The sequence below is a fragment of the Phodopus roborovskii genome, unplaced genomic scaffold (assembly GCF_943737965.1).
Source record: "Phodopus roborovskii unplaced genomic scaffold, PHOROB, whole genome shotgun sequence".
In the NCBI taxonomy this organism is placed as follows: Eukaryota; Metazoa; Chordata; class Mammalia; order Rodentia; family Cricetidae; genus Phodopus; species Phodopus roborovskii.
This window is the reverse complement of record NW_026126407.1, coordinates 23262490-23277243: the sequence shown is the minus strand read 5'-3', so window position 1 is coordinate 23277243 and position 14754 is coordinate 23262490. Positions and strand designations below refer to the sequence as shown.

The 14754-nt window shown below is 45.2% G+C and overlaps 1 protein-coding gene across 1 annotated transcript in view; it reads left to right on the top strand.

Moving 5' to 3' along the window:
- Gria1 (glutamate ionotropic receptor AMPA type subunit 1) overlaps window positions 1-14754 on the top strand; it is a 309938-nt gene that overhangs the window by 150925 nt on the left and 144259 nt on the right. Inside the window, exons 3-4 of the mRNA XM_051180635.1 lie at window positions 8997-9236; window positions 13039-13223. Coding sequence (XP_051036592.1) covers window positions 8997-9236; window positions 13039-13223 — 425 coding nt within the window. The remainder of the gene's footprint in view (window positions 1-8996; window positions 9237-13038; window positions 13224-14754) is intronic.

Below are 14754 nucleotides of genomic sequence, written 5' to 3'. Positions count from 1 at the left end.
GTAGTAGGGCTGCCCGACCTAGGGCCTACAAATGACCAGAGACACTGTGACTCTTGAACTGACTCTTGAAGTTCACTATAAGTCATATGTGCCCATTTCAGTTTTCAAGCTGTCCCATCGAAACAGAGTTCTTACTCAATGTCCACATTGTCTCTCGTCCTGTAGCTTGTACTACACAATGATAGTGTTGGAAGACAGTGAAATAAGCTAGTTCTGACCTTCTCAAACTGGAGCAAGAATTCTGCAGAGTTCCAAGTCACACACTAAATGCCCTAGACCTTAAAGAGCATTAATCCTTTACCCTACACACAGTTATAAGCATGCCTTCTCTCCATCCTCATCCCAGCTATGCCATTCTTTCTCTACATCAGGTGCACTTGGTCATCTCCTCTCCCATCTCTCTCTTGCTCTCGCTCTCTCTCTGTCTCTCTCTCTCCATACACACACATACACACACACACACACACACACACACACACACACACACACACACCTGATGATGAAACCCAGTATCTACACTTGCAATGCAGATAGATACATGCCACCTCCCTCCTCTATACACAACACACACACACACACACACACACACACACACACACACACAGATGCATGGATGCAAGCGCACGCACACACACAAAAGCCAGGGTCTTACACATGCAAGGCAAGTCCAGCAGAACCAAGCTCCAGCTCAGGCCTTTCTTGTGCTTTCCCAAGTCACGTCTTGTTGCTGAGCCCTGTTCAGATGTTCTGGTCCTCTGCATGCAGTTTCTCCTATGGCCCTTTGCCTAACTAGCTCTCCCCGTGGTCATTTTTCAGCTCGGTCATGGCTGCTATACAGAGGGGCTCCTTGACTACATGCTAGAAGCAGCCCACCACCCTCCCCTGGCCTCACTGTGTTTTCTTTCTAACACGTGCAGCATCCACTATGTTTATGATGGCTCTCTCTCCTTTTGGAGCATAGACTCCATGGCAGTGGAGTCTATGTAACCAGGACTCATCCCCATGTTGTGGATGCTGGTTTAAGATAAGAGTCTGAGGACAAGACTGCTATTGCTTCAAGGCCACACTAATCTGGATAAGCCCATGGCACTGAGACACTGTCCTGCTCTCCACATAGAACTGTGCCCTGATAAAGGCAGCGCTCAGCAACCTTCACTGACTTGCCCACTGCAGGAGACCACAGTGTATCTAATAAACTCTCCATCTTTTCCTCTTTCTGTCTTGTGAATTTTGTCACCACCTGCATCACTGACCTGTCACAGCCTGTTGGACACTGGCACCTACTTTCTGCCCAACACATACTATGTGTTCAGTGGACATTTGTCTGATAAGTAAACTGAAGAAAAAATAGAACATTCTTTTATGTGGAACTACATACACACATCTAATGAAGATGAATGCTCTAATGAAGGGAGGGAGGGAAGAGAGGGAGAGGAGAGAAAGATAGAAGGATGGGAGGAGGGGCAGAAGATAGAGGAAAGGAAGGGAGAAATGGAGGGAAGGAGGGAAGAAGGCAGGGAGAGAGATGACATGGAAGGAGGAAGAGATGAAGGTATGAAGGAGGGGGCAGAGAAGGACCGCATCATCTAGATGTTTCCAGTACAGTTCAGGATTGCAGAGCAATCAATGCCAGACCAGCTTTTCTGCATGGACAGTTCTGAGCCCCAGTGAGTTCTGAAGTGCAGGAGCCAGGGCTACTCATGAGTCTGCCCTTCCCCTTGCTTTCAGCAAGACACTCACCCACACAGTGAATTTAGATCCCACAACCAGTGAGCCTGGCCTGCTTCTAATTCTCAACCTCATACACACAGTCACATCTCATTGGCCTCCTGGGCCCGGTCATCAGTACTCCATCTGGACATTAAATGTCCAAACTGCTCAGAGGAAGATGGCCACCATTCTGCAGCCATTTAGTGAGGTCTCTTGGGCCTGTGTGAAGAAAGATGCCAATAAGAAATACCGGCACAGAGCAGGGTGGTGTAGCTTGGCCTGCTCCTGAGAAGCCCTGGGTACTCAGGTCCCTGTTCACCTCCAGTGTGATACCACAAACTGTACCCCACTCTGCTTCACTCTCTGCAGTTGCTCTCGTGCTCCCCTGCCCTTCACCCAGCAGGCGGATAAACTTCTGCTCTATCTGGATAGGCAATGCACATTCTGCCTGGCTTGTGTCCAGCACCCAGTCGCACTGGCTGTGACAGCAAGTGGGACCGTTTGTTCAGTAGCTGGCTCCTTACTGCCACCTTGTCGTGGGACTTGCTGAAGTCATTAAGAATCCCCAGGAAAGCCAGAAGCACACAGGTCTTGGGGCATCGCAAGATCTCAATTTTCTGACAACAGTAAATAGTGGTTGACTGCATCAGAGAACTGGTAAGGGTTTGCACACTAAACAACAAAGACTCCCCAGACGTGTCTCAGAATCCTTTTGAGTATGGTTTCACTTAGAGTGGGAATGCATGATGATTGTCCTGCATGGATCAGGATTGGAGCCAGAGTATGGAAAGGAGGGAGGGACACTGTCCTCTGAGTGACAGACATACAGCATATTTACTGACAAAACAGAGTTGAGTGAGAGCCCTACCTGAAAGGCTATCGTTGTTCAGGTATATGTGGGTGGGGGTACCTAAACATCCTCCCATATATGTGTATGTTATAGTTCCCTCCCCCAAAGTGAAGCTGTCCCTGTCACCTCATTATCCAGTATTTACCATGAGTCTGACACACTTCCAGGGACTGAAGCCAGGAGCTAAGGAAAATTGTCAGAGAGAGAGGCCTTAAAGAAAGTGACAATTACAAGGCAGCTAATACAGGGAGTTCCCTCCCATGGAGGGAGCTGTCAGGGACAATGGGCAGGCCTGGAGATTTATTGATACTAAGTGGATGATGCTGCAACCAGGAATGTCTATCAAAGGGCCCCTGTGAGCAGGAGGCTGGCCTGGGCTGCCACGCTGAGCAGCTTGGGGGTTTTCCTGTCTCCCAGAAGGAGAGTCCTGGCCTCAATTTTCACTTCCTCTACTTGTGGAATTTGCTCTCCTGCAGATTGTCCTCAAGGTGGGGGGAACAGCAGCCCCATCTCTATATTTCAGGACCTTTGTGCCTGTCATTCCTTACCCTGGGATATGCTTTGTGGACAGTGACTTCAGCTAACATCCTACTGGTTGATGTCTCTTCATATAGCTGAGCCATCTTCCCAGTTTCTCTCTCTCTCTCTCTCTCTCTCTCTCTCTCTCTCTCTCTCTCTTTCTCGTGTGTGTGTGTGTGTGTGTGTGTGTGTGTGTGTGTGTGTGTGTGTTCACCTGTGAATACATAGACCAGAGGTTGATGTTGGTAAGTTCTTCCTCAATCTTCCTCCATCTCAGTTTTTGAAGCAGTCATTCACTGCATCTTGAGTTCACTGATTCACTGACACTGGATGCCAACAAGCCCCAGGGATCATTCAGGTCTCTGTCCTTGACTCACTAAGAGCTAGTATTACCTGTGCACACAACCACACCAGGTTTTTTTATTTGAGTACATGGCGCCTCCTCTTGAGGTTGAGGATAAATGGACTCATTCCTGATAGAATAATTATAACTGTTTCCTGGTAACCATCTTTATCTTCTACTGTCAAAGTGTTGATAATTGGGGCTGGGGTGCTGCCAAGCTCAGCAGCCCATTTCTGTTTTAGAAGTGAACAAATGGGCCAATGGATGCATTCATAGGACAAGACAAGAGTATGTATGTCTGTATAAGCACATAAGGACTCCCCATGATGAAGAGGACATAAAATAACACTAAGTTCACACCATAGTGAATAAATATATAGGTACATAGAAATAGGTTGATACAGATAAGAGACAGGGGTTAATAGGTATAGATGACTATGATGAAGATAGAAAGATAGATAGACAGATGTCCATATGGTTATAATGAAGCAATGGCTTTTGACCTGGCCAGAAGAAGGTCACTTGAAAGAATTTTTCAGAACCTGATGCTAACCTGTGGGCCAGTCTGTTTCTTTCCATCATTGCAGAGGGAGAATGTAGCATATCAAATATGTTGGGAACATGGGTTTTATAGCCAGAGTGGCAGAACTCTGGTCTGGACTTTTTGTCACTAGTCTGTAATTTCCTTGTGGGCTAAAAAGTGTGAGGAGATATTCTCTGCCATGGATCAGTGGTCCAATGCCAGCACACACTGATGACCACCAGCAGGTGCTACCCAGGTGTTCCCATGCTGAAGACCCCACACACAATCCAGCCTGCTGTGGGTCTGTGCTGGGGCTTTGTGCTTCATTCAGCCAGTACACACTGGGGTCCTGATTCTGCTTAGGAACCCTCCTGGTCCTTCACCCCTGCTGGTCGCATCCAGGAATCAGGAATATGTCCTCCAACCACAGCTCTCCCTCTGGTTTTCTTCAAGCCTCATCTACCCTCAACTAAAGAACTAACACACTACAGGTCAAATGTTGCATCTTAAATGAAACTCCAGACTCCACAGGCTCTGGACTTAGTGCCAGCACTCCATCCTGTGAAATCTAAAGACTCCAAGCTCCACCATCTTCTGGGACTGAAGAGTTGCAAAGGAGGTTCCTGAATGTCTGAGCTTCGAACAGCTCAAACGTTGAATCAGAGAATATTTTCCAGTCAATTAGACCAGACTCTAGAATTCTGGTGTCTGGAGGAGTTGAACCCAGTGGGATCTAAACCATTGTTTCACAGCTGAGAAAGCTCCCAGGAAAAGCCTGAATTTGTTCAAAGTCATTCAAGCTCTTTGTAATGATTAAAAGGAAGAGATAACCCACTGGGTCTTCTGCCACCTAGTCTAGTACTTGCTCTGTGGATCCCTTTTCTCTGCTATGACTATTTATTTTGACAGATCCAAAGCCATGCCTTCCAACATGACTGCCCGCACTTCCATGCAGTCCTTGGGCCTGTGGAGTCTCCTTCTCTCTCCATCTCCCTCCCTCTCTCCCTTTTTGTCACTTCCCATCTTTCTCCCTTCCATCTCCCTCTCTTCCTGCCTCCTTTCTTCTAGGGCTTGGTTGACATGAGGAGGTACACCAAAGTAAAAGATTGAACTCAGTGACTACCGGGTAGGGCCCATCTGGGCCATCCACCAGCTTACATCTTTTTAGGGAGCAGTGGTAAAATACACCCTTTTAGTCTAAAGGATAAAGCACCCAATTGAATGAAAGAGAAATTTGCTGAAGGGAAAACAGGAGGTTATTTGAGAAGGAAGCTGTGTCTAGGGATTTAAGCAGAGCTGACTCCTTCCCCACCCCTCTCCTTCCCCTCCCTCTCCACACCCCCTCCTTTACTTCCCTCTCCACACTCCTCTCCTTTCCTTCCCTCCCCACACTCCTCCTTTTCTTCTCTCCCACTCCCCTCCTTTCCTTCCTCTGCTTCTAAAGTTCTAGCAAAAAATGCCACAGCCACCAGGACCCCAGAGACCTGACTGAACATGTGAAAGCAGAAGGTGATGTGGGGTAATAGGTCTGAAAGCTGGATTTTCATGCCACAGGACAGTATTTCACTGCCCCAAGGGGAGAGAAGGGATCCTTAAAATACCATGGAGCATATTATAATATTTTAACAGGGTTTATGTGCTCCCTATGCACACTAACCCTGGAAGATGGATTGTGCATTTTGACAAATCTATATTTAACATGGGTGGATAATATACAATGCAAGCTCCCTGGTAGAAAAATCCATACTTATGGAAAACCTGAGTCTAGTAATTACAACAGACACTTAAAGACAGTGCTTATTGTGGGCTGTGCACAGAAAGTGAGTCTCATTAGGCAGAAAGAGAAAATAGTTTGAGTGGAGGAGGCTAAGAAGCCACCTCAGAAAGAAGCAACAGAGAAGGAGGTCCAGGAAACCAGCGCCTTCCACCATCTATTCCAGGTCACGTGAACTTCCCCTCAAGCATCCAGCATACATTCCTTTCTCAAATATTTATTCAGCACCTATGGTGTTCCAAGCACTCTTCTGGCTCTGGGACACACACAATTATTACATCAGATACATGGCATGGAACAAAATCACTACAGGCATACACAGCAGCCAAGGCTGTTGTTTTAGAAACAGAGACTAAGGATGGGAATGGAGGCTAGTGAAGTGAAGTGATAGTCAGGAGGGGAGGGATGAAGTCCGCTTGGGGATGTGAGACAAGCTGAGAGAGGACTGCAGAGGATTGCTCTTTGCTGAGAGGAGAGAACCAGTACTGCAGGCTAGAAAGGGACAGAGAGAACAGTGTGCCTGAGACAAAACCACTGGACTCAAGCTGCAGAATGACAGCCAGGATGACCAATCAGGGAGTGAGGAGAGTGAGCAAGGCAGGAAAGGTCACCAGGGCAGTTTTTCAGATTCTGTGTCCTGGTCAGACATCCAGTAATTTTTCCCATGTACAATGGGAATCTCAGAACCACAAGGAAGTGAAATAATATATTTTGTTTCATTTTGGTTTGTTTAATTGATAAACTTCCTTTAGCTTCAGTGAGAGAATGGATCCCACTGCTAAAAAAACAAACGCCATGCTGCTTCTTATCTAACCTAGATTTAAAACTGTATGTGAATGTATGTGTGTATTTAGCTGTGTTCTTGTGTGCACATGTATGATGTATGTGTGTAGTGTGTACACATGTGCACATGATAGCAGAAGGGAGACCATGCAGGGAAGGAAGGAACCTAATGAGAAGGGAGAGGGCAATAGGAAGGAGAAAGGCTGTTATATCATGCTTTATCTTTCAAAGAATCTAGATTCAAAATGTGTGCACAGGGCTGTTTAGTAAGAGCAAGGAGAGCAGTGGGAAGAGCAGGAGAGGCCAATGGGGGGGGGCAGGTACATATAAACAAAGTATAAGAATACACACATCCGAAAATGGCATTGTAATAAAGCCTGTTCTTTTCTACACTAAAATATAAAATTTCTAAGAGTAGTCATAGAATATCCAGAAAGCTCCAAACATTTCCTAAGAATCATACAGCATGTTAATAATGAGTATTAATTTGAAATACCAAAAGCATAAAGTTCAAGCCATGATTATCACTGTCATCTCTCAGGACAACCAGGTGGGTTAGAGTAGGTATCCGATGATGTTTCAAACTAGATGAAGATCTGTTGGTTAGTGGGCAAGTCACCCTGAGGGAGACTTAAAGTGAGAGTCTGGGGATGGGAGGAAGCATGGGAAGAGTTGGAGTGTGGGTGTCAGGGATGAAGATGACTGATACATAATGTATTCGTGTGTGAAATTCTCAAAGAATAAATTAAAACATTAACAATAATAATAATTCTCGGGGAATATTTTTTTTGAGGACTCAACATGTTAATATGCAATGAGGGTCTCTTCTCGTGATGAAGTAAGGGATGTCCCCTAGCTGAGGCAAAGACTGTGAACTCCCCATCCTGTATCAGAGAGAAAACTAAGTTTACAGACTGACTGATGGGCAGCTGGATCCCACCCCCTTGGCCTTGTTCCCATCACACCCTCATCTAAGCAGCATTGCCAACTGCTGGGATCCTATGGGAATGGATCCTATGGGAATGGATCCTATGGGGCTGTTTACATGGCTAAGCTGTTGCTGTGGCTGAGACTCTGGAAGGTCTGGAACTCTCCTAGCAAGATGTATGAATTCAACATGAACATCAGCAGGAGACACACACCGAGAGGAAGGGCAAGGTGGAGAAAATCAACACTTGTTTTCCTAAACCCGTGCCAGCAGCAATCATAGGCTGTGCCCTTCCTATGGCTGTGTTTTTTCTTTTCTTTTCTTTTCTTTTCATTTCTTTTCTTTTAAGCTTTGCCTTAAAGTCATGGGTAAAGAAATTAAAGGTGGCCAAAACAGCATATCACCCCACCTTGGATTTGATCTGGAACATATATATATATATATATATATATATATATATATATATATATATATCAAGAGTATGTCCATTAACTGTGTGGGTGCGTATGTTCCTAAGCATGCACACATGGAAGTCTGAAGACAACCTCAGATGTTCACCCTTTCTTTCTATCTTGCTTGAGACAGGTTTGCTCTGTTGTTTGCCAGTGTACGCAGACTACCTGGACCAAAAACATTCTAGACACTCTCCTATCTCCACCTCCCATTTAACCATAAAGTCAGTAAGGTTACAGGTACACATACTACTGTGCCCAGCTTTCCATAGCCTACAGATTCAAACTCATGCCTTCCTTTACACTTGCATGGTCAGCATTTTACTCACCAAGCCATTTCCCCAGCACAAATATGAATGTTCACTTTAAATCCTTGGTTTAAGCTTAACCTCTAAAAAGTGGCCCTGTCTTTCTTTTCTTAAAATGGTCATTAGAGTGACAAGAAGAGTTAATTAAATGAAAGTGCTTTGCTGTATGGCTACTATAATCAATAATCCCAGTACCACTGATCTATGACAGGCATCTGATAAACATTGGCTGTAGACAGATGGATGGGGGTTTGCACAAAGGAAAGTGTGAATAGAATGGGAAGATGGGACGATCAATGGACTGGTGAACAGATTGGCATTTGAAGGCCTGGGCGGATGGCTGATTGGTAGGGAGTATGGCTAGACAGCAGATGGTAAGTGATAGTGGGTAAAACAGATTATTTGATCCATCTGGCCATTTGCTTACAGCATCTTCTATTCATTAATTGGGGAGGATGCATGTATATACATATGTCTATACAGGTATGTGAACCTATGTACACATGTTCAGGGGCTAAGGAAGGATATTGGGTGTAATCCTCTGTTACTCTCTACCTTATTCCCTTCATACAAAGGCCTCTCACTGAACCTAGAGATTTCTAATTTTGGCTGGGCTGGTGGCCAGTGAGACCCATGGATTTTCATGTCTCTAACCCTCTGTGTTGGGGTTTCAGGCATATGTAATTGTGCCTGGCTGTTTCCACTGTTTCTGGGATCTGAACTCAGATCTTCATGCTGGGCAGCAAGTGCTCTTACCCAGTGAGAGACTCCCCAGCCACCACTAACTTTCTTACCTTTTTTTCTAGTCTGTTCCCAGTTCTCCAAAGGAGTCTATGCCATCTTTGGGTTTTATGAACGAAGGACTGTCAACATGCTGACCTCCTTCTGTGGGGCCCTCCATGTGTGCTTCATCACTCCAAGCTTTCCCGTTGACACATCCAATCAGTTCGTCCTTCAGCTGCGCCCGGAACTACAGGAAGCTCTCATTAGCATCATTGACCATTACAAGTGGCAGACCTTTGTCTACATTTATGATGCTGACCGGGGTAAGCTCGGGGTTAAGGAAAAGAGGTTGTTGAGGGATGGAGAAAAATCATTAGGAAGAAGAATGATGGCTCTCTGTATCTTTAAAGTACTTGGGGAAGCAAGCCAGGTGCTTTATCTATGTGTGGTGATCTCTTGGTGGCCAATATTTAACTCAGAGTCTGAAAATATATCATCTGAGAGAGATATCCTCCAGTCCATCAAGCCATTCTACCACCATTCACCAAACTCTCATTATCTCTGAAGTCTTCAGCAAAGTGGACCACAGTTCACAGTAATGTTAATGGAGCATAAAACAGACCAGGATCTGAATCCTACGTTCTATCCTCACTAGCCCTGTGGCTTTGGGCAGGTTCTTGATGCATCAGTTCCACCACTTGTATAGTGAGTCAAATTCTCCATGCCTTCATTCCCCTGTGTCTGGGATGAAGACGAATTGTCCCTACCTCAAGAATGTATCATGAAGAATTAATGAGATAATGGCTGAAACGTGTTTGTTCATTGCCTACAGTGTAGTGACTATTATCCCCAATATGTGTTACCTGTTGCCAGCACTATCATCTTTACCATCAACAGCAGCAGCACCATCACTGTCACCTCTGCCACCATCTTCATCTCTATCACCACTACCACCATGATCATGAACATCCCCATCATCATCACTTCCACTATCCCAGCATCCTACCATCATCACTGTCAATCATCAACATAACAGCCACCATTGTCATCAATATCAAGGTCATCATCATCATCACTACCATCATCATCATTGTCACCACCATCATCTTCATCTTCATTACCACTATCACATCATAATCACTATCATCACTACAACACTGTCATCTTCACCACAGCCACAGTTACTATCAATGTTATCACAATCATCTTCATTGCGACCACCACCATCATTGTAACTATTATTAACATCATAATATGAATGATCATCATTGCGGTCATTATCACCATTATCTTGACCATCATCACACCATCACCACTCACCACCAGCATCATCACCATCATCATGTGATATCAACACCCTCTCTACAATCATCATCACTATAATCTATCATTACTATCATCACCATCGTCATCATTCCCCTAGTGTTTTCTTTTTAATCCTGTTCCCTTTGAATTTTGCAATCACATTTCCCAGTTGTTTCCCATACTTTTTACTCTCTGTGGCTTCTTTATCCTGAGGTGCATTTATTTATCACATCTCTCCATATGGTACTCAGTTTCTTCTGTATTACATCCCATTTTCTCTGTTCACTCATCCCCTAAATAGAAACTCTTCTTCCTGGCCCCTATAGAGTATGCTTGCCTTGTCCTACCTTCTTCTTATGCATGGTCTAGTCCTAGAAGAACACTGTCATTGCTAGTGTAAAAAGATAAATGGACTGGGACTTGAAAGCCTAGACCTTGAGATAGGGGAGCAACTCCCTGGCAGAGTTTGCCTCAGAGAAACTTAAAGACTTTGGATAGGAGGGTGGCTGATTAAGATGGTTTTATAGGCAGAGGGGACAGTGCTATTCAGAAAGGAAGGTGACCAAAAGGAGAGAGCAAAAGCATCTATTTCTCTCTATTTTCTTTGCTCTCTTCTTGTCTCTTCCTAATTTGATGATTTCCCTTCTCTAACAGCATCCACTCTATGGGTCATCTGCCAATGGTCCTCTTTAGAACTATCTTGTTTCATAATAAAGGTGTAAGTCAGAAGTAGCAACTCCAGAAAAATGTAATGTACACCTAGAAGATATTTCTTAGGTTAACAGAAGAACCCACACTCTGCAAAGGACTGTGTCCGCCTCAAAACCCAGAACCGTGACCTCTGTTATCTTCTGGTTATGTCATCATGGACTAGTAAGTTTTGGTGTTCACATCTTCAAAATAGGGACCAGAATAAGACTGACCCCCTAGAACCCAGTGAACTAAAAGAAGAACACCATAAAAATAGCGCCAAACACACAGTGATGATTTGGCAAATGTGGAGATCACTCAAACAAAACAACTTTTCCAGGAAATGAAACAAATCAGAAGGAAATCAGTACAGAGATGTTTCCTGGGGCCTGATGCTGTATTGGTCACTATAGGGAAAAATAATGGTGTTACTAGGAGTTAGACATTGAATGCATAAAAATAATAATTTGTAATGTGACAGCAAAATATCTGTGTATGACAGGCACAATAACAACATACTTTCACCACTCCCAAGTCCCTTCCCTTGTCTCTGGAGCTGGAAAATGTGTGAATGCTATTGCCAAAAGGGAGCTAAGGTTGCAGATGCAATGAAGGCTGCTCATTAACTGACCTTGGAGAACAAAGATTGTTCTCCGGACATGCACCGGACATGGTGCAATCTCAAAGGTCTTTACCTGTGACAGTGGGAGCCAGAATACTCAGTGTCAGATTAAATAAGGAAGCCTGGGACACCATTGCCAGCTTTGGAGATGAAAGGGACCATAAGCTAAAGGGTATGGAGCAGTCAAATGTAAGCTAGAGAGACACGAGAATGGATTCTCTCCCAGATCGCTAAGAGAATGACCATCTCTGCCAACAACATAGCCTTGGCTCCCTGGAGTGTGAACTGTCCATTTTCGCTGAGACATGACACTAAGTTTGTGGTCCTTCACTGCACAAAAGCAAACAAGTGCATTGTGTAATCTGAGAGAAGAAGGCAGGCTTCTCCACAGTCAGCCTTCATCAGAAGGTAGTGGTGAAATACAGAACACATTTATTGAACATCTACTGTGTGACAGAATATTAGCTCATAGAGCCATAACCAAATTTCACAGATTCGACTCATACTTATTAGTTATCTTTAGATACCAGGTTGGCCTGTTCTATGAACAATTACTTAATTTCCCTGCATTGGTTGCATTCATGATGCTGTGAGGAAATGCCTGGAGAAAGGCATCTTAAGGATGAAAAGGCTTTTTTTGGTTCACATTTCCAGAGGGACAAATAGTCAGTGAATCTTGGTGGGGAAGGCATGGCAGCAGGAATGGGAAGCTGGCCTTGATCGCACTGCATTTGTGCACAGGAAGCAGAGAGAGAAGAGAAAATGGGACAACGCTGTAAAACCTGAATGCCCACCCACCCGTGGGCATACTTCCTCTACTAAGATTCTACCTTCCTAAGGTTCCATAACCTTGACAAACAGCCCCGCTAACTGGGGACCTAGTAAGTGTTCATATACATGAGCCTATCTGGGATCTTCTCATCCAAAGCACCTCTGCCCCCAAATAATAACCATTATCATTTAGAAAACACTTAAGGTATCAGCAGCCCACACCCGACATGCCTGTCTCATCTTCATCAGCACTGTGAGGCAGGCGCTACCTATGCTGACACTTTATCTTTGAAGAAACCAAAGTTCCCTCTTCACCTTCAAAGAAATTAAGTTTCAGACAGTCAAGCGACCTGATCGAAGTAATTTTGCTGATATTTTACATCTGAGCCTTTTGTGGGGTTTTTAGTCAAAAGACTTTCTTATTGTCTGTCATGCCCTGTAAACAGAAAACCAACAAGGACCAGGTGCTTGCCTCTGTGGCATTCAGACACACAGAGAGCAGGAACTAAGCTTGCTACGGGAATAGGGTGGGGGACAGTGGTGACCACCCAGGGAAGTATTGCAGGCAGCAGTGAGCGCTCAGAGAGTGGGTGTAGAGAGCATCATGATTCCCACAGAAGTGGATGCAGACAGAGCGCTAAATGTACCTGGTGGAAGTAGAGGTGGGCTGCAGGCAGGAGTGGATGTCACCTGTGAATGCTGACGTTGCCATGTCTCTGTCTGCCCCTCCGCTGCAGGCCTGTCAGTCCTGCAGAGAGTCTTGGATACAGCTGCAGAGAAGAACTGGCAGGTGACGGCTGTCAACATTCTGACGACCACAGAAGAAGGGTACCGGATGCTCTTCCAGGACCTGGAGAAGAAAAAGGAGAGGCTTGTGGTTGTGGACTGTGAATCAGAGCGCCTCAATGCCATCCTGGGCCAGGTACTAAAGGCAGCACAGGGCACAAAGCAGACATCAGAGGTAGTTCAGAGGAAATGAGTGCATGTCTGCTGTGGGTGCTGGGAGAGGGGGTCTAAAGAGGGCTCTTGAGGAGGTGAGACTTGACACTTTCCATTTTACATTCTGCGAGTCCTAAAAGTTCTATCTGAGACTTGATGAGGCACTTCAAGTGGTCCTCACACTGACTGGCCAAAAATTTCTCTCTTGGCCTCCTTTTTACTCTTAAAATTAAATCGCATTGTCTCTTAGAGCTTATAGAGTCCAGGCTGCAGACAGATGCCTGTGTTCAGCCCCACGCTGTGTCACCCACAGAACCAGCATTGGGCATCACATGGCCTTGGCCCAGCTGACCTGTTTTAGGGGCCACCTACCTTTCCACTCCTTCCTTGAAGGGTTCTTGCCTCTGAGAGCAGGAAGGGTGACGTATCTATCCTATGTCTAGGTTCTGTAACCTCAACAGCCTGAAGCCTCTAAACTCGATTTGCTCTTGTGTCGGGATTAGAGAAAGTTTGGCAGCCTCTGTGTAGATCACTGTCTTTTTGAGCTGTATTTGTGTATTCGGATGAACTAGCAAGGAGGAGGCTTGCGGTCATGTTTGAATAGTGCCATCTAATGAGAGATGGGCTTTTAAGGTACTTGACAACACAACAAGTCTGGTTAATGGCCCTCGAGACCCTGGACCCCCCAACAGGGAGCCTCATCACCAAATTGGCAATCACTGTTAAGCCTCCAGAGTAGAGCAGGGAGGACTTGGGAAGCCACCGATTAACTATGTGTGTTCTGCGGCATCAAGTGTGGATCTAGGGTTTGCTCTCCAAGAGAAACCAGCATAAAACTACAGAACTGTTTCTATAGTGATAGAAGTCCTCTGGGCTGTGGTTAGGCTACTGAGTGCTAGCATCCAGGGTGAGAGTGGGGGCAGCGTAAGGTAATGGGTAAAGGCAAAGATTCTGGAAGCAAACAAACAGGGATTCAGCTTCCAGATTGAGTGCTTCCTGACCTTGGACCAGGCTGGTAATCTGTTTCCATCTCACATCCCTGCCCCCCATTCTGTAAAGCAGAAGTAACAACTTCCTCTTGGAGGCTTTCCTAAGGACTAGAAGGACCAAGGCATAGAACATACTTAGAAAGGAGTGTGCCCATAGGACGTGATGTGTGGAAATGCTGCCCATTGCTGCTTTTCATAGTACCAGCTGCACTGGCTTAATGAGTCATTTCCCTCTCTAACCATACATATCTGCAAGATAAGAATAAAGGGCCCTGCTCTACAAACCCAGGATGGGATGGGGCAGTGATGAGCTGAGATGGGAAACAGATGGAATGAATGGTTTCCTTACCAGAATGGTGGCTTGTCCTGGATTGTGTCATGCCCCTGTCTTGGCCTCACAGCCAAGGAGGGGAGGCACTGCATTCAGCTCTTTCTGTGTATAATGTCCGTTTTTACACATTGTAGATCAAAGAACTCCTACCCATTTCCCTGTTACAGATGAAGAAGTTTTGTTTTGTTTTTTAC